Source organism: Panthera uncia, chromosome B4, assembly GCF_023721935.1.
Source record: "Panthera uncia isolate 11264 chromosome B4, Puncia_PCG_1.0, whole genome shotgun sequence".
Lineage (NCBI taxonomy): Eukaryota > Metazoa > Chordata > Mammalia > Carnivora > Felidae > Panthera > Panthera uncia.
In genome coordinates this window covers 75,236,383-75,257,250 of record NC_064809.1, presented here as the reverse complement: position 1 = coordinate 75,257,250, position 20,868 = coordinate 75,236,383, and the positions used below count along the sequence as shown (strand labels likewise).

Below are 20,868 nucleotides of genomic sequence, written 5' to 3'. Positions count from 1 at the left end.
TTTATTCTTTCTTTTCTCCAAAATATCTATTTAGCTCTTATGTATGTTTGGCCCGGTGCCAGGCACTGGGATACAGTAATGGTAGAACACTTGGTCTGTAGATGGAGCAAACTACTAGAACAAATACAAATGTAACCGCTCCGCTGAAACCCTCTAATGGTATTCAAGATTCCTTAAGATCTCATCCCTGGTCATCTTTCTAGCCTCATCTCCCACCTACTTCCGGGTTCTTGCATTCTACATTCCATAATGAACTCCTTTCAGGTCTACTATCTGATGCTATTTCCCTCAGTCTGTCTGCCGTGACACAGTTTAGATGTCTCACTCTCTGAGAAAGCCTCCTCTGATCGATCAAGACCAGGTTAGGTATAAGGGAAAATTCTGGGGTGGCATGTAACCTCTTTTTTTTCTTAAGAGAGAGGGAGAGAGGGTGCTCTTGAGCAGGGGAGAGGGGCAGAGGAAGGGAGAGAATTCCACGCAGCCTCCAAGCTCAGTGAGTAGCCTAACGTGGGGCTTGATCCCACAACCCTGGGATCATGACCTGAGCTGATATCAAGAGTCGGATGCTCAACCGACTGAGCCACCCAGGGGCCCCTAACCTCTACTTTTATTTTTTTTTTTATGTAACACTTCTCATTCCTTCCTTTCAGTGTATAAAAATAGCTATCTAATAAAATCAGCTCCCAAAATGTCTGACACAGGTCGGCAACCATGTCCTTTTCCTTATTTTCTCTAAATCAGTTTCTGAAAGGATATGATACACACCCTGCTTTTTTTTTTATTTCTTAATTTATTTATTTTTGAGAGAGAGCATGCATGCTCATGAGCGGGGGACAGGGGCAGAAGGAGAGAGACAGAGGATCCCAGGCAGGCTCCACACTGAAGACAATGAGGGGCTTGATCCATGACTGACCCTGGGATCATGACGTGAGCCGAAATCAAGAGTTGGACACTTAACTGACTGAGCCACCCAGGTGCCCTTCACCCTGTTTTCTAATTCAAGAAAAGGTTAAAAGGTTAGCTGGTACAGGAGTCAAAAATCTGAAGAAAGTAAAAGAACACTGCAATTAGTTTGGTGATTTAATTCCACTACTTCTTTAAAAAACATTTTTAAGTGTCTATTTATTTTTAAGAGAGAGACAGAGCATGAGCAGGGAAAAGGCAGAGAGAGAGAGAGGGAGACACAGAATCTGAAGCAACTCCAGGCTGTGAGTGCAGAGCCCAATGTGGGGCTTGAACTCGTGAGCCGTGAATCATGACCTGAGCTGAAGTTGGATGCTGAACTAAGCCACCCAGGCACCCCAATTCTGTTATTTCTGAAGACAGTAAATGTGTTGCAGAGATTGTCTTAGCACAGTGGACAGTAGGTGGGCATGGGACGGGCTTGCCATGCCACCAGTCCTCCTGAGTGTCTATGATTTGTTTCTCTGCTCATCGGTCCTGGCCATGATATTGCAGGGGCATGTTCCCACAGCATGTTGCCTTTTCCCATCTCATGGGTCCCTTTTGGGTCAGAAGAAATAAAGTTTAAGAGTTTACTAATTTGAAATTTCATTGTAAGTTTCTGTTCCAGTTCCATTAGTAAAAAGACTGATCCATAGCTCCAGCAAACACAGAGGCCACTTCCAACAGAGTCCACTGAGCTTCTCTCAGTACCATCTCATGTGACCCTAGCCCTCTACTTTCTTATTTATGTACTCATGTTGCCTTTGTACTTGTCTGGCTCCCCTTCTGACCTTGAGTGCAGAAACGTCATATTTGGGGCTGCAGCCCCAACAAATATTGAGTATCTATCACACCTGGCACATAATAGATAATGACTGATGAATGAATTAATATAGACTTGCTTGGCCCTTCAAGGGAAACAAACAAACAAACATTAAAAGCTTTCAGGATACAGAGTTCATACTACAGTCACTAAAAACTATTCTGCTGGTAAATTTCAGTTCTTTCTCACCTGATCGGTATCGTTCATCCCTGGCTCCCCCAGATCGAGTTCGGTGGTACTTAGAAGGAGCAGAAGTTTGAGCTGCGGATGGAGCAGGTGTCTGGTTTCTATGTTCTTTCTGTACTGCTGACTCGGTTTCTAAAAAAGGAAATTTGGAATATGGTTATCTGATAACAATAGTAGCTAAAGTTTTCTGAGCACTTTATGGCATTCTCACAACACTCTGAGGCAGGTACTATTACCCCATTAGAGAGCTTCAATATACATACCTAAAAAGACATCCAGGCTAAAAAATATAATCTTAGAGTCATAACTGTCAACAGATGATAGGAGAGAAATAGCAAAATAGGAGAGAAAGTGAAAAGGCCACTCCAGAAGAATTTTTTTTTAATGTTTATTATTTTCTGAGAGAGAGCTTGAGCAGGGGAGGGGCAGAGAGAAAAGGAGACACAGAATCCAAAGCAGGCTCCAGGCTCTGAGATGTCAGCACAGAGCCTGATGTGGGGCTCGAACTTGTGAACAGTGAAATCATGACCTGAGCCAAAACTGGACAGTTAACTGACTGAGCCACCCAGGCACCCCAAAGACTTTAAGAATTGAGGGTGTGGGGGGGATGGAGGGGTGTATATGACCCCCTAATCCTGCATAATGGTACAAAGAATAGCTTGGGGACCTTTAGCCTCTTCACTATAAGTTACTCCAAATAAACATGTTATTTAAGCAAAACTATAGTGCTTATTATGCAAACATAGCTTTTTGAGTCAACCTCTTTCAACTAGAATCACCACTGAACTTGCCCCTTTCCAGTACCTGGCCTAACCCCATTCTCTGTCCTATCAACATTCACTGTCTTATCAAGAATATGGGGAAGTGGGAAATAAACAGGTAAAATAATCAGAAGAGAAACACCCTAAGTTCAGTCCCACAAACCACGAGCTGAAACCAAGAGTTGGACGCTTAACCAACTGAGCCACCCAGGTGCACCTCATATACTGTTTTTAAGAAGGCAAGAAGAATATATCTTAGAATGCTCTCCACTAAAGTGCTTTTATGGATCTAGAAATGTTTATTTTTGATGGTTCCTGGCAGCTGAAATTTTTAATATAAAATATATTAACAGAGCAGAACCTATTTTAACACTGATATTTTGAAATATAATGTCTGGGGGCACCTGGGTGGCTCAGTCAGTTAAGCATCTGACTTAGGTCATGATCTCGTGGGGCTCATGAGTTTGAGCCCCGCGTCGGGCTCTGTGCTGACAGCTCAGAGCCTGAAGCCTGCTTCGGATTCTGTGTCTCCCTCTCTCTGCCTCACCCCTGCTTGCACTCTGTCTCTCTCTGTATCTCAAAAATGTATAAATGTTAAAAAAATTTTTTGAAATGTAATGCCTGGGATTGTAAACTGAAGTTTTAAATCAACCTAAATTCTTTTGATAATCCATTTCACAGAAGAGCTATACTGAGTTCTTAGTATTTTCACACCTTGCTTCATCTCTTAGTATATAAAGAATCAACAAACTATAGCCCATGTCTGTTTATAAGCAGTTTTATCAGAACACAGCCATGCCCATCTGTTTACATACTGCCTTGTAGATGCTTTCACACTGTAAAGGTACACGGAGTAATTAGATAGAGACTGATGGTCCTCAAAGTGTAAAATATCTACTATCTGGCCCTTTATAGAAAAAGCTTACCAACTCCCAGTCTATAATAAAAGCTAACATTTAAAGGTTTGTTTTTGCTAGGCACTGTGCATACAGAAGTTTTCATATGTTATTTACTCCTCACAACAATCCTACAAAGTCAGCAGTAACACTTTCAACTTACAGAAAAGGAATCAGAGACATGGATTATTTTATGCAGCCACACAGAGGCAGGGAATGGCAAGAGGAAGAATTCAAACCCAGATCTGTCTAACTCCACTGGTTCTCAATCAGAAAAGATTATGGGGAAGGAAGGAAGGAAGGAAGGAAAGAAGGAAAGAAAGGGAAAGAAAAGGTTATGAAAATTCTCCCAAGACTGTTAGGAGGAAAACAATCAGAATTAATAATGTAGTTTAGGAACATCTAAATGCTTCAGGACGTATAGTCAGCAGCTAGATAATAGTTCTTTAAAAAAAAAAAAATCACTTGCCAACCATGAGAGACGCTTAAATACAGAGAACAAACTGAGGGTTGCTGGCAGGGTTTTGGGTGGGGGGATGGGTTAAATGGATGATGGGCATTAATGAGGGCACTTGTTGGATGAGCACTGGGTGTTATATGTAAGTGATGAATCACTAAATTCTACTCCTGAAATCATTATTATACTATATGTTAACTAACTCGGATTCAAATTAAAAAAAAAAATCACTTGCTTTCACGTACATGATTCTGCAAAAAGTCCCTCCAAATTAAGTTTTCAGCCATTCATCAGAGAAATAATTTAAAACATAGTCCAATTAACTTTAAATAGAGAACAAAAAAGAGAAAAGGGCTATTCTTATTTGCATTGTCACATGATCTATAGAGAAAGGAAATCAGATTAGTACCCATGAGCTACTTTGCCTGTAAGTATGCACAGAGAAATTGGTTTGACTTATAGAGTACTAAGTTTAAAACACTAGCTTTGTATTACTTTGGGGGGTAAGGTGTCACAGTAAATATATATTTGAATTACCCATCATGGATTGTTTTTTAAATTAAATAAATAGATCTTCTAGGACTGACCAAACCACCCTGCTCTGAAACACAGGGCTTCTGAATTAGACAGCTAATGATCCAAAAGATGAAAAGAATGAGCATGGATTCTCATTTCACAAAGGATGGACCAAAGGTTTATGTATTTTTTTTATCATCCTCTCCTGCTTTTACTTTGTATTTTTCAATGTAATTAATTAGGAGAAAGAAGATAAGATAGGTTAAAAATAAAAACTGTTTCAAAAAAAATGACAGACCAGTGATAGGGGAACAAGGAGTTGATACATTTGAGGAAAAATGAAAGAGAATGAACATTTCCACTCAGGATCATCTAGGCGTTATCAGAGATCAAATCACAAGGAAATGTAACAAAAATACAGACATCTGATGAAACTGACAGTCAGATGACATTTAGCAAGCGATCTACTGAGCTGGTACAAAAAACAAAACAAGCAAAAAAAAAAAAACAAAACAAAACAAAACCAAAAAACCCCACACAAAACAGGCCTCACAACACTCTATTCACCAAGCAACATTACTATGATGCCCTGCACTGTTTATCTCAGTTCTTTCAGGAATTTAGTCATCCAAGCAGACCAGGTCTTTTTTGGGTCTAAAAGCAAGACAATCATTTTGTTGTAGCTTGTCAGAAATGGAACCAGAAGGTCAATTTGCAGTTTCAGTAAATGCCTGACAAGTTTATTCAGTGAGCATTCCTCAAGTGCCCACAAAGCGCAATGCCGCAAAAACATGGATTTCTGACAGAACCTTGGCTCAAATGTGCAACATACCTGGCTTCAAGTTCAAGAGAAGTTATTAAAAAAAGAAAGAAAGAAAACAAAAAAAACAAATAAAATGAACTCTTTTTTTTTTAATTTTTTTTAACGTTTTTTATTTATTTTTGAGACAGAGAGAGACAGAGCATGAACGGGGGAGGGGCAGAGAGAGAGGGAGACACAGAATCGGAAGCAGGCTCCAGGCTCTGAGCCATCAGCCCAGAGCCCGAAGCGGGGCTTGAACTCACAGACCGTGAGATCGTGACCTGAGCCGAAGTCGGATGCTCAACCGACTGAGCCACCCAGGCGCCCCCAAATAAAATGAATTCTTAGGAACTGAATTTCTTTAAGTATAACAGGGGAGCTTAATAATGAAACTGTAAATAGTCCTTTTTTTTTTTTCCTTAGGTAATCTCTACATCCAATGTGGGGCTCAAACTCACCACCCTGAGATTAAGAGTAGCATGCTCTTCTGACTGAGCCAGGCAGGCGCCCCTGTAGATAATCCTTTTGATTGTAAATAATCACTCTCCAATCTGTATGAATTTTATAAAGTTGTATTCCCATGTACTGGAGCTTGTTTTTTAAAATATAATATTTATAAATATATTTTACACATGCATTGAAAAAACTGGAAGCAAATACAGTAAAATGTTAACAGCAATGATCTCTAGGGGATGAGATTCTGAATGTTTTATATATTTTTCTATAGGGTTCACTGGGATGCTATAATTTAGAAAACTCACCTTTTTCAGAATATAAAAATAATATATGTTCATTATAGAACATCAAGAAAATAGTTAAGTATAAAGAAGAAAATTAAAATGATATGAAATCTTCTTAATTCAAAGATCATACCCCATTGAATAGATTCTGACCAAATAAGTTAAAATTAATATTCAGTTTTCAGCTTTTTAGATAAATTATGACTCTACCAGCAGGATTTTCCAATCTTTTAACTGGAAAATCATGTCTCCTTTCCCAAAAGTAACTGACAAGTCAATACATATTTGGGAGAGGACACTATGTCCTGGCTGGATTAAAATAATTTTGGAAGTCTATTCCCACCTTAGCTTACTTGCCAGGGCAACAAATGGTCATGGAAGGGATACAGAACAATGTACCTCAGGTCTCCTCAAAGTGAAGCCGGGGGGGGGGGGGGGGGGGGTGTCAGGGAACATGGGAGCACAGCAGGGCATTATTTGACAACATGTCCAATGTCAGTGGGGCAGGCAAGATGCTGCTTAAAGGTGAATCATTCCCTGGCCAGGGTTTCACACTCCAACAGATCTCAGGAATTACCTGGGGCCTGAAAATAGAGATTTCTAGATTTTTAATAAGATGTGCACAGTTTCACTATCACAGTAAGAAACTAAAAGCAAAGATAGAATGCATTACATGTATCAACATAATAAGATATTACACACCACAAAAAATTAAAAATATGCTGACTGCAGACATGTGAGATAGTCTAAATGAAATCATGTCAAGTGATAAAAGAACACAAAATACTACGCCCATAATGTGATTACAAGTGTGTATGTAAAAACTACTTATGTACGCTTATAAGGATCAAATAGGACATAAAATCCCAGAAGTAGCTTGAATGAGGCACTCTGTAGTTCTTTACCATTTCATTCTTTTGTTAACAGAGTTAGGTATAAATCAAAGTAATTTAAAAAAACAGTAAATACAGATAAGTGAGGGAACAAGAGCTGTGGACCTCACAAATCAAATCTTTGTCAAAATTCCTAAATTCAAGTATGAAACATACTTGACATTCAAAGAAAAAGATTACTCTCTGATTACTACACAATGACTATCAGTTTGAGGGTTCCTGATATTTTGGTCAGTTGTACAGCATATCCACTAGGGGTCGCCATTATGTTTAAACAGCGATGATTTAGATTTAATAAGTTTCAGAAAAACCACAGATTTTAATTTCTTCTACAACACAAAGCCTTCCTTCTCAATGATCAACACATAATTTATTGTTCTTTGGCAAAGAAAGTCTTCCATGATGCCATTGTTTGAACAGAGTCACTAACAGTGATAACTTGAAAAGGAAGGCATGCAAAATTTCCATTCAGAAAGATGGAAGAAAGCCAATCTCAGCTTCTTATCTTTCAACTCTGCCTATGATTTAACAGATATTCTCACCTATAAGAGTAACATAGTAGAGCACGATGTGCTCTGAGAACCAAATAACATAATAATGCTACTTTTTAGAGTAAACAGAGCATGTTCACTCTTGGTGCTGGTATTCAGAGAAGAAATTAAATAAGTGATCACCAATTCATGTATATCTTTTACACTGTGGTATGTACTGAGAAGGAAAAAAACCTTTGGGCTTTCTAACCCCAAAGCATGGGCAATTTGGTTTGTATTACAGTTTCAGGGAAGGTCTATTAAGAGGAGACACTGATGTAGGCTTTCGGTACGCAGAGAGAAGAAAAAGACACTTTCTACAAAAGCATGGTATCTGCAGAAGTCCAGCGAGGGAGAAACACCATGACAAGAGTAAGAAAGACTGGTAGGCACAGTGAAAGAGATGGAGCAATACAAAACGAGGCTGGAAGAAAAGCTGGGTCAGGTCACTCTTTGAAGGGATTTAAACGGGAAATGATAGCGTAACAATGATAATAACGTTTCTACAGCTCTTTAAACTTTCATACCACCATCTCATTTTAGCTTCACAATAACATTATCTGATAGACACCATTAAGGAAGCAGAACACCCATCACTGATTAAATTCATTTTTCTATACTGAGAGAATGCCAATAATCACCTTGAATCACTTGGGAAATCTTCCCTTTAGAGCAAAAGTACCCTCAGCCTGCCTTACAAGGATGAGTGATAAACCTCACTGCATGGGGAAAGGGAGGAAAGAATGAGTGTTTGCATCTGGAGTCTGGAAAAGAGGTCACCTGCCTGATTCCTAGCGGTGGATTCTTGGAGAAACGTGGGTTAGGGGTTCTGGGTCTGTAAAGTGGCAGGTGTCTGAAAAGATTCTGCCCCAGAGCTTCCTGGGCCACCTGGCACGAAGAAAACGGTTGAGCACAGAGCTGAAAGAGCACAATACCAAGAGCTCTGTCCTGAGAGGTCAGCTGGGGGTTCTTGGCTGAGCTGAACAGAGACAAGCTCCTCCACCGAAGCATGCTTAGCAGTGGGTCAGTATCACTGGTCACAAGGTGAGGACCAGTGTTTAAAAGAACCCCATGAGGCGCTGAAAAGCAGCAGCAGACTATGTATGGGCTCTTCCCTTTGGAGGGTGGAAGCGGTCCTGACTACCTCTCCTTCTGTGCTAGCTACCTCCCGCGGGGTCCTTGAACAATTCAGAGAAGCCCCCAGACGAAGACAGTGGACTTCCTTCCGATAAGGGACGGGGAAACACATATGACTGCAATGTGTGTCCACTCCAGACTCTAATACTATCAAACCTAGCAAATGAAACAGCAGCACTGGGACTGGAATAAAAAATTCCAAGTTATTTCCATTAGGATGTGACCCTCATTCAGGAAGGAACTTTTAAATCAAAATGGCACAGGTAAGATAGATCCCACCCGTGCCCCTCCACACCCACACACACAAAGAGGCATGCTGCCTACTTAATATTTATATAGTTGGAAATGTTCTGTAGCATTCCAAAATGCCCTTCCTGATTTCAATAGGTGTTTTTTTTTTTTTAATTTTTTTTTTAACGTTTATTTATTTTTGAGACAGAGAGAGACAGAGCATGAACAGGGGAGGAGCAGAGAGAGAGAGAGACACAGAATCTGAAACAGGCTCCAGGCTCTGAGCGGTGTATATGAGCACAGAGCCCGACGTGGGGCTAGAACTCACGGGCTGTGAGATCATGACCTGAGCCGAAGTCAGAAGCTTAACCGGCCAAGCCACCCAGGCGCCCCTCAATAGGTGGTTTTAAGTTCACGTCCTTTTGAATTTTCATAGTACGTTGTTTAGAACTCCCTTACAATGCTAATTTTACTGTATCTTTTATAAGCCTCATTTGTATACCTGTCTTATCTCTTCTACTACAGCATAAATAACTCGAGGTCACAGTCTGGTCTTAATTCATTTTGTATCTCCTGCAGTAATTGGCTCTGGGTCTCATAGTGTAGGTACCCCAAATTTTGGCTGAAATAAATAATTAAGATCTTATATGTCTCTTCAGCTCCACCAGCGATAGCGAATGGCTGGGAAAAACAGACAAAAAATGGAAAGATACCAATTTTTTTAAAGCACGTGGTTAAATGTTAATCTGAGAAGCCTGCTTATTTGTGTATCTCTAAGCTATACAAATGTTATGCAAAAAAAAAAAAAAAAAGTGCCTTTCACAATTTTCATGCTTATGCAAGGTCATTAAGAAACTTAAAGAGAGAAAAATAGGGTCACAGACTATCCTCAAGAGGGGTTATCAGAGGCTTCAGAGCAACAGCACAATACCAGGTTTTCTTTGGCTTCATTTTAACTCGCTCATATACACAATCTCAAAGGCAGGGCTGAACAGAGAAGGCGATCGGTGATGCGAGCGGCGTGGAGCCGTGGGCAAACGCAGCAAGGTATACAGACAGGAGAACTGGTGAGCAAATATCCTCTAGCAAAATAAGCAGTGATCACAAAAGAAATCCAAGTTTGGGAAAAACCTCTGGGTCACGTCTTACCAGGACAAGCTAGAGAAAGTCAACACATAACCGAATTCATAAACTGATAGGTCTTATCCCCAAAAGGGCAGTAGGTGAGGGACCGGGGAAAAAATGATGTGCAAACCTAGACCAGGAGGGGACATGGAAAAGGTGAGATTCTATTCTAAAGCCAAGAGACAAACACAATTAAATGAAGTGAAAGACAGTGGGACAAATGCTAAGGATGAAGAAGGAAAACACATATACAAAGGTCGCAAACAATCTGAAATACAGGAAGACAGAATGGACTGTTTACATCAATGGCATCAAAAATAGAAGCTGTAGTGATGCCCTAAAGCAAGAAACGCGGGCCCCAAAGAAGATGCCACTACTGAGCTTCAAGGGCAATTTTAAAGAGTGGAGAGGGCAGACCCACCCGAAGGAGGGAGGCCTCCCAGTTTGAACACGTGAATCAGACTGTTTTGGAGACCGTATGATCAGCTTGCTGGTGAACACTGAAAACGAAGTAGTAAGGTCTTTGAGAGATCTTTTAGTTTGATAGAAATTACCTTTGTACAAATTTTGAATAATGCTTACATAAAAATGTTAGGATAAAGAATCCTGAGGGGCATCTGGGGTACTCAGTTGGTCGGGTGTCTGGCGTCTGACTCCTGATTTTGGCTCCGGTCATGATCCCAGGGTCATGGGACAGAGCCCCGTATCAGGCTCCGCGGAGCGTGGAGCCTGCTTAGGATTCTCTCCCTCCCTCCCTCTGCCCCCCTCCCCTGCTTGCGTACGCTCTCTCTAGAATAAAAAAAAAATAGAAATAAAAAAAGAACTCTGATTAAAGATGACAGACTGAACACTTCTATCTATCCCTACTCCTTCCCAAAACGCCACCAGAACGATGATGAAGACCTGCAGCAGAACAAGATAACAGTTCAGATCCGTGCAGGAAGAGAGACAGCACCGAGAGCTGTCTCTGCAAAAGTAATAATAAAACCAATGGATAATTCTAAGAAAAAGAAAAAAAAAAAAAGAGCCCATAATCCTAGTAAAGCAAATGGCTTAGCTGTGAATATTTATGGGATGATAATAATCTGAGCACTGAATTTCCTCAGCTGCTGCTAAGGTGCTTGGTCTTCCGAGGAAGCTAAGGCCAGGCTGGGGTGAGGCCCTCACTTCATCGGGCGACTATCCACTCAGCACTCACCCGCGCCATTGCCTCCGTCTTGGACCCTGCCTGCATCTGCTTGGCCCTCATCCTACACGATGATGAGGTGACTGTCACAGAGAAGATCAATGCCTTCATTAAAAGCAGCCGGCGTAAATGCTGAACCTTTCGGGCTGGGTTTGTTTGCAAAGGCCCTGGCCAATGTCAACATGGAGAGCCTCACCTGCAACGTAGGGGCTGGTGGACCTGCACCAGCAGGAGGTCCCGCTCCCCGTACCAGCTGAGGAGTAGAAAGCGGAAGCAAAGAAAGAAGAATCAAAGGAGTCTGATGATGACATGACATCAGTTTTGGTCTTTTTGACTAAACCTCTTCTGTAACCTGTTCAGTAAAAAACTGAACTCCTTAAAAAAAAAAATGTAAGCACTGAATGCCAGTTTAACAACAACAGTAATATATTACGCATACTGCTCAGAATGAGTTTGAGATGGGAGATGTGAAGGAAGGGGTAAAGGGGAAAAGGGAGTGTGTGGTGTCTATGTAGTTGAGAGACTAATATGTAAGAGAGGAAGATTCTGATCTTTTATAGTAGGAAATAAATAATGCCTCAAATTGAAAAAAAAAAAAGTCAAGAAATAGTGATAAAAATGTTACTTAGAAACACAGAGGTAAATATCAGAAGAAAGAGTTAAACGAGTTGAAAGAATCTAGGGAAGAAGACACTGCCCATTTTTGTTGTTAGAAACCTTGTAGTCCTATTTGACTATTTAAAATAGATTCATTAATTTCATTTAAAAATAAAAATTAATTAAAGAGAAATGCCAAATCTCACATGAAAACCAAAATACTCTGCACAGTCTCCTGGAGCTGGAGCAGGTCTAAATTAAAAGATTTACTGAGGGCGGAGACAAGCTGACAGGATCATCATTCTCATCAGTACAGTAAACCATTTCTTTCATTCCTTGACAACTTTCATCTTCACAGATGTTTACTAAAAGAGATACTGGAAATTCTGAATGCCCCTTCTGTTCAGTTCCACAAACATTTCTAGAACATATACTATATGTCAGGCCCTAATACTAGAAACTGAGGACATGAAGAATAAAAGTAATAATGAAAAAAGAATTTTCCTGATTTTAAAGACTTTAAGAGTCTAGCAGGAGAGTAAGACACATGAATAAACCATAGTCAATGGGACAGTCAGAGAGAACTTTTTTTTTTTAATTTTTTTTTTTCAACGTTTTTTTATTTATTTTTGGGACAGAGAGAGACAGAGCATGAACGGGGAGGGGCAGAGAGAGAGGGAGACACAGAATCGGAAACAGGCTCCAGGCTCCGAGCCATCAGCCCAGAGCCTGACGCGGGGCTCGAACTCACGGACCGCGAGATCGTGACCTGGCTGAAGTCGGACGCTTAACCAACTGCGCCACCCAGGCGCCCCGAGTCAGAGAGAACTTTTTAAAAATCCAGCTCAGATAAAGGAAGTGGGAACTGTTTTTGATAGGGCTGGTCCAGGAGGCTTCTCTGTGGAAATCCTAGTTGAACAAACCAAGTAGAGGGAGGGAGTAAGCCAGGACAGGGGAGGTCCCAAGCAGACTCATCAGCCCTGTCCGATGCTGTCTCCTGGTGTCTCCATAGTACTTGGAACCCTAGATGTGCTTAGTAAATACGTGCTGTCCTAAGGTTCTGTCTCTGTATCATTAAACTCTTTTCTATGAAAGCTGGCTGAAGTATCAGTTACTTATATCCAAAGTATTTTGACTTAAAGAAGAGACCCAGGATCAGTCCAGGGAAATTGCTTCTCCCTACATAAAATCTTCCATTTTCCTACAATTCTAAGAGTGGCCAAGAGTGACTAATTTACAGAGGAGTTAGAGCACCTGTGGTTTCAAATGTCAATTCTTTGGACCATGCCAAAAGAGTTAATTTCTGGCCCTTTCTCCCTGGACATCTGCTAACTGAGGTGTGGGAGAAGCTCTATATCCAGGCCCAGTAGTTTCCATACTAAAAGATGTGCTATCTATGGGCCATTCATTGCAGAGAGGCTATGGCTCAGAATGAGTAGAGGTGAACCTGCCAAAGCTTCATTTCTCCCATGACTTTCAATGTGAGAGATTCTTGAGTCTCTGAGTACGATCTGAACCTTTATCAAGATACCTATTTTTCAGATACCATGGCTCTTCATTTATCAGATAAAAATCTGGTTTTTGTTTAACTACAGAAACCACAATCGGTTCCAATGTTGGGAGATTTAAGTAATGTGACACATCAGATTTTTGTCATATAGTGACTTTAGAACCTGACCCCTATGATACCACTGAACTATACCATGCTTATTATTAACCCATATTGTCCTTACTCAAATTTCCGCTATTTAATTTCTTTTCTTTTCTTTTTAAAACAATTATTTATTTTTGAGAGAGTGCAAGTGGGGGAGAGGCAGAGAGAGGGAGACAGAGGATTCCAAGCAGGCTCTGCACTAACAGGCTGATGGCAGCAAGCCCAATGTGGGGCTCAAACTCATGGACCGCAAGACAATGACCTGAGCTGAAGTCAGACACTCAACTGACTGAGCCACCCATGTGCCCCTCCACTATTTATTTATTTGTTTGTTTGTTTATTTATATTTTTTAACGTTTTTTAAAACATTTATTTTCGAGAGAGAGAGACAGACAGAGCATGAGCATGGGAGGGGCAGAGAGAGAGGGAGACACAGAATCCAAAGCAGTCTCCAGGCTCTGAGCTGTCAGCACAGAGCCCGACACAGGGCTTGAACTCAGACTGTGAGATCATGATCTGAGCCGAAGTCGGACGCTCAACCAACTGAGCCACCCAGGCGGCCCCGCCCCTCCTCTATTTAATTTGTAAGTATTTTCCTCAACCTTGTGTTCTCTTGCACATTTTTCCATTCTCCTGCTATGTTGTCAAATTTTTTAAATCTTATTTCAAAGATTTATTTAACATTTGAATAAAGAATCTAAAATATACATAAATAAGGGAATCCAAGATAATTTCAACTCCAAATAAATTCCACACAGAAAATCATTCGCTAAATTTTTATATAAACAAAAGAGATTAGTGAAGAATACCACTTTTATACACTACACTCAAGTAGCTACCTTCACAATGAAGCTTCTTGCCATTAAATTAATGAGATCTCACAAGGTAACAGAAAGAGTTCAGAAGATGTTATCCTTCCAAAAGGAAGATTTAGGAAATTCTTAGAGAAAATATTAAAATAAATTTTATTTCATTTAATTCTATATGAGACATTAATATAATTTAGTAAGTTTAACACATGCATTTCAATGCTGTTAAAAGAAATCAAAGTAAAGCTTTCTGCAAAATCTACAAAGATATCTGCGGTAAATACTCCAAGGGGTAATCTCTTCTTTTGCTACAGAACCTATATGATATAGATTATCCAGTCCTACATACAATCCCATTTTGGGACAGATATGAATAGATTCAAGATCACAGGTGGGCCAAGTGATAAGCACAAATGCAGAGAATTCCCCACTAAGAAACCCTCCCTAAAGTATGTCACTACTACTGGACGGACTGTAGGAAGAAGGAGATTAAAATGAGAGGAAGGAGTGAGATGTATGAAGAAACAGCAGGCAAAGAATAAAGTACTGTTAGCTACATAAGACAGTAACTGATAATTGAGGGGGTCTGTAAACAAGGTGGTACTAAAATATAAGATCAAGAGTAACCGTAGTTGGTAGTGAAGCATTTTTAAAGTACTTGCGTTGTCTGGGAGGAGACTTAAGATGTCTAATAACTCTAGACAGCTTAGACTGTTTAAAAAACCTTAGGATAAAAAACACTACAGGGACAATGACAGTTACTCATAATAAAAGGAACAATTCACAAAGAAGACATAGTAATTCTTACTTCATGTGTACCTAGTAACATAGCTTTTTTGTTACTTTATAAACTCATTTATATTTTAATCATTTTATTTTTTTCATCACGATGAGTGTACTGTTTAATTCCCATCCCTTATTTCCCCAATTCCTCCACCTACCTCCCCTTTGGAAACCATCAGTTTGTTCTCTATAGGTAAGAGTCTGTTTCTTGGTTTCGTGTGTCTTTTTTTCTTTGCTCATTTGTCTCTTAAATTCTACATATGAATGAAATCATACGGTATTTGTCTTTCTCTGACTGACTTATTTCACTTAGCATTATACTCTCTAGCTCCATCCATGTTGTTGCAAATGGCAAGATTTCATTCTTTTTTATGACTGAATAATATTCCTGTGTGTGTGTGTGTGCGCATGCATGTGTGTATCACATTTTCTTTATCTGTACATCTACCAATGGACACTTGGACTGCTTCCATAATTTGGCTATTGTAAAAAATGCTGCTATAAACATAGGGGTGCATATATCCCTTTGAATTAGTGTTTTTGTATTTTTGGGGTAAATACCCAGAAGTGTTGTTGCTAGATCATAGGGTAGTTCTATTTTTTATTTTCCATCCTGTTTTCCACAATGGCTGCACCAATCTGCATTCCCACCAACAGTGCAAGAGGGTTCCTTTATGTCTACATCCTTGTCAACACTTGTTGTTTCCTGTGGTTTTGATTTTAGCCATTCTAATAAGTGTGAGGTGATATCTCATTGTAGTTTTGATTTGCACTTCCCTAATCATCAGTGATATTGAGCATTTTTCATGTGTCTGTTGGCCATCTGGATGTCTTCTTTGGATCGCTTCTCCGCCTTTTGGCTAAGATCAAGTGTGGATGTCTTCTTCAGAAAAATGTCTGTTCGTGTCTTCTGCCCATTTCTTTAAAAATTTTTAAAAATGTTTTATTATTTATTTTTGAGAGAGAGAGACAGAGTCTGAGTCGGGGAGGGGCAGACAGAGGGAGGGAGACATAGAATCCGAAGCAGCTCCAGGCTCTGAGCCTGATGCAGGGCTCGAACTCATGAACCGCAAGATCATGACCTGAGCCAAAGTCAGACACTTAACCAACTGAGCCACCCAAGCACCCCTCTTCTCCCCATTTTTAATTGGATTATTTGGTTTTTGGGTATTGACTTGTATCAGTTCTGTATACATTTTGAAGACTAACCCTTTATCGGATATGTCATTTTCAAGTATCTTCTCCCATTCAGTATGTTACCTTTTAGTTTTGTTGATTATTTCCTTCACCATGAAGAAACTTTTTATTTTGATGTAGTCTTAATAGTTTATTTTTGCTTTTATTTCCCTTGCTGCAGGAGACATATCTAGAAAAATGTTGCTATAGCTGACGTCAGAGAGATTACTGCCTGTGTTCTCTTCAATGATTTTTATGGTTTCAGGTCTCAAATTTAGGCCTTTAATCCATATTGAGTTTATTTTTGTATATGGCAGTCCAATTTCGTTCTTTTGCATGTTGCTGTCCAGTTTTCTCAACACCATTTGTTGAAGAGACTATCTTTTCCCATTGTATATTCAGTTCTCATTCATTGAAGATTAATTTCCCATATAATTGTGGGTTTATTTCTGGTTTTTTTGTTCTATTCCACTGATCTACGTATCTATTTTTATGCCAGTACCATACTGTTTTAATTACTACTGCTTCATAATATAACATGAAATCTGAATTGTGATACCTCCACAGTTTTTTCTTTCTCAAGATTGCTTTGGCTAGTCGAAGTTTTTTATGGTTCCATACAAATTTTAGGATTGTTCGTTCTAGTTGTGTGAAAACTGCTGTTGGCATTTTTGATAGGGATTGCTTTTTAAGCCATTTAAAAATATTTTAAAAATATTAATTCTGGGGCACCTGGGTGGCTCAGTGAGTTGAGCGTCTGACTCTTGATTTCAGCTCAGGTCCTGATCTCATGGTTTTGTGGTTTTGAGCCCTGCGCTGGGCTCTGCACTGATGGCAGAGCCTGCTCAGGATTCCCTCTCTCCCCCTCTCTCTCTGCCCCTCCCCCACTTGAATTCTCTTTCCCTCTCTCAAAATAAATAAAGTTAAACAAATTAAAAAATATATAAAAATAAAAAAATATATTAATTCTTCCAACCCATGAGCATGATTCCATGCTCTTTTCATTTCTTTGTGTCATCCTGAATTTATTTCCTCAGTGCTTTACAGTTTTCAGAGTACAGGTCTTTTATCTCTTTGGTTAAGTTTACTCCTAGATATTTTATTGGTTTTGGTACAATTGTAAATAGGACTGTTTTATTAATTTCACTTTCTGTCGCTTCATTATTAGCGTATAGAAATGCAACAGATTTCTACACATTGATCTTGTATCTTGTGAGTTTACTGAACTCATGTATCAGTCCTAGTAATTTTTTGGTGGAGTCTTCAGGGTTTCTATAGAGAGTATCCTGCCATCTGTAGGTAGTGAGAGTTTTATTTCTTCCTTACCAATCTGGATTCCTTTTATTTCTTTATGTTGCCTAATTGCTGTGGCTGGGACATCCAGTAATATGTTGAATAAAAGTGGTGAGAGTGGACATCCTTGTCTTGTTCTTAGTACTGTTGCTTTAAAACATATAAAGCAAAACTTGACAGAACTACAAGGAAAATTGACAAACACACAGTCATGGTACAGATGTTTCAATATAGTTCTATTAGAAATGATAGATCAAACTGTCAGAAAGTTATTAAGAATAGAAAAGATCTGAAAAATGCAATTAATTCTTTGAATTAATGGGCTAGAACCATCCATTTAACAAATAAAACACAAATAGAAGAGTTACAGAGATTTACTAAATACTAGCCAGGTCGTAACAAATAACGAAGATTTGATTTTGTATAAGCATGTTTTCTGACCACAGTGAAATTACGAAACACTTAACTTAGGAAACAAGGCAGAAAAATCTAACGCATCCAACTCAGGAAATGCAGAAAGAGTACAAAAGAGTAAACGAAAAGTACAAGGAAGGAAATACATATGGAAGCCTAAAATAATAGACAGCTCTTTCTGCCCACGGGTTCTGTCCCCATGCTTTAATAAAACCACCTTTTAGCACCGGAAAAAAAAAAAAAAAAAAGAGGAAGCCAAAAATAATAAACCAGAAAATAAAGACGTACTTAAAAAGTTTCAACAAAACCAAAAGCTTATTCTTTGCAAGACAAACTTTTTTTTAAATATTTTTTAACGTTTATTTATTTTTGAGAGAGAGAGAGACAGAGACAGAGCATGAACAGGAGAAGGGCAGAGAGAGAGGAAGACACAAAATCTGAAGCGGGCTCTAGGCTCTGAGCTGTCAGCACAGAGCCTGACACGGGGCTCGAACTCAAGAACTGCGAGATTGTGACCTGAGCCCAAGTCAGACGCTTAACTGACTGAGCCACCCGGGCACCCCTGGGAAGACCCGTCAAAAGAAAAAAGAGATCCAAGTAAATAATGTAAACAAACAGAGGCTTTAAAAATAGAGAGAACATTGTGGACAACTTAGTAAATTTGAAAATATAAACAAAATAGATGATTTCCTAGAAAAAAATTAAACTTGCCAAAAATGAAGAAACAGAAAACTGATAGAACTTGGTGACAGACAAGAGATGAGGAATTAAGGAGATGCTGAGGAGGATTTCTAAGTCTCTAACTTGTTGGGTTTTCAGATGTGAGTCTGATTTACTCAGAAGAAGAAAACAAGAAGAGAAGCGTAAGAGCAGGTTGGATGTCACTGTGGTTGGATTCTTGTTTTTATTTTTTGCTGTGTGTGTGTGTGTGTGTGTGTGTGTGTGTGTGTGTGTACACGTATGAAAGGGTTGGTTGTGGTGGTAGGGATGGTGTGTGTACGTCATCGATTTGACGAATATGTTGAAATGGAGGTTCCTTTAAGCTATATAAATGGAGACGTTAGGTATGTAGTTGGATCTATGGGTCAGAAGCTTAGGAGAGATATGAGTTTAAGATACATATTTTGGAGTTACTTGTATTTAAATGGTAATTAAAGCCACAGGTATGGCTGAAATACTCGAGGGAGACAGAGCGCTGGTTCTCAAAGTGTGGTATCTGGACCAGCAACCTCAACACCACCTGGGAATTCAACAGAAACGCAAATTTGCGGGCCCCATCCTGGACTTACTGAATCAGAAACCCTGAGAGTGGGGTCCTCCAATCTGTGTATTGACAAGCCCTCCAGCGACTGTGATGCAGGCTGCAGTCTATGAGCCACTGACATCGAGTGAGACATCAAGAAGGCTTGGGCCCTTCCCTTGAAAATCCCAACATTTAACAGAGGAGGATGAGCCGTCAAGGATGACTAGGAGCACCAGCAAGAGGAGAGTAAGAAAATGAGGAGAAGTTTCAAAAGGAGTGTTTCGAGAGGTAGAGTGGTAACTTCCTCTGTGATGTCACTTAAACTAGTTCTAGCAGGGACTGGAACAGGCTGAGAACTGAAGAGTTGAGAAAATTGAGACAGTAAGTACAGACAGCTCGGAGCAGTTTGATCACAAAGGGGAAGCAGAGAGGGAGTAAATGGAAGAGGCTGACAAGGGAGGATTTTTTTTTTTTTTTTAGCAGGACAGTAGCAAGCATGATGGACTGCTGAGGGAAGAATCTGGTTGAGAGGGAGAGAGCGAGTTTACAAGCGAGCCGGGAACTGGAGGCCATGACTAGGGCACACCAAGGGGGCGGGGCAGCAGGAGCATCTTATACTTTCAGACTTTAGAACTGCTGAACAGGGTGATAATAAAAAGTAGACCAACTTTTTGTTGGCTTTACTACTGCTTTCTAAGTTTTTACAGATACTGCACACCTTATTGCCCATACCAGGGGCAGCCCACTCCCACTGCCTTGTCTTTGGTGTCAGGGGATGATAATATAAGGTCTCTGAGAAAGGAAGAGGGAGGGGATCCAAGGCACAGGCGGAAGTCCTGGCCTTAGATAAGAGGAACAGATTACCTTTCTAACCAGAAGGAAGGAGGTAAACATGATGGGCACAGATGTGGCAAGTCTGAAGTCTGAGAGCAGGAAGCCAAAGGAGCTATCATCAAATGGCTTCTATTTTCCGCACGAGATCATCTGCAAGACCCTTCCTACTGTGAAACGGCTATGTTCCATTCTCTTGGCCTACCGCAATTAAATGTCTGATTCGTACTCACTGAACCACCTTCTATTTGTGATCTGGTTCCCCATGTAGGCCTACCCAAGGTGCAAGAATGTGCTGACCACACAGGCTTGAGTATGTCTCAGTGGTTTCTCATAATAAACCGATAAACTGGTTTTTGAACATAATCTGGTTTCTATGTAGCCTGACTACAGATAACAGACAGATCATAGTCCTTTTTTATATTGATCCTATTTCTTATTGACTTACCTTCTCAGGATCCGACTGCTTTTTCACAAAGTGACTAACGTAAATCTCTGTCCCTACAGGGGCATGGGCCAGATCCACATTTAAGCAGCCTCTGTCATGCCCTGCTCAGCAAAAGCTGGCTTCTCATTAGTTGTCAATGGACCCACTTCTACCTCTTCTCTCTCAATTCCTTTTGACATCTGTCTGTTCATTAAGATATTGCTGTCACTGCACTGACCTACTAGTTTTTGCAGGGGGAAATTTCCAAGAATAATACAGGAAATAAAACAAGAGTGAAATATATCGGAACATCACCATTATTCATTTTCTTGTTCTATTAATCATTCAGTACTTACAGACCATATACCCTGTGCAAGGCTTACTATTAGAACTATGGGGAATACAAAGTCCAC

At 40.0% G+C, this 20,868-nt stretch overlaps 1 protein-coding gene and 1 pseudogene across 4 annotated transcripts in view; one reads left to right on the top strand and one right to left on the bottom strand.

Annotated features, from left to right (window-relative positions):
- Window positions 1–20,868, bottom strand: part of DIP2B (disco interacting protein 2 homolog B) — a 226,750-nt gene that overhangs the window by 96,726 nt on the left and 109,156 nt on the right. For all 4 annotated transcript variants that reach the window (XM_049627296.1, XM_049627297.1, XM_049627298.1 and 1 more), the window contains exon 3: window positions 1,958–2,086. In XM_049627296.1, coding sequence (XP_049483253.1) covers window positions 1,958–2,086 — 129 coding nt within the window. The remainder of the gene's footprint in view (window positions 1–1,957; window positions 2,087–20,868) is intronic.
- On the top strand, window positions 9,928–11,645 carry LOC125918304 (60S acidic ribosomal protein P1-like; annotated as a pseudogene).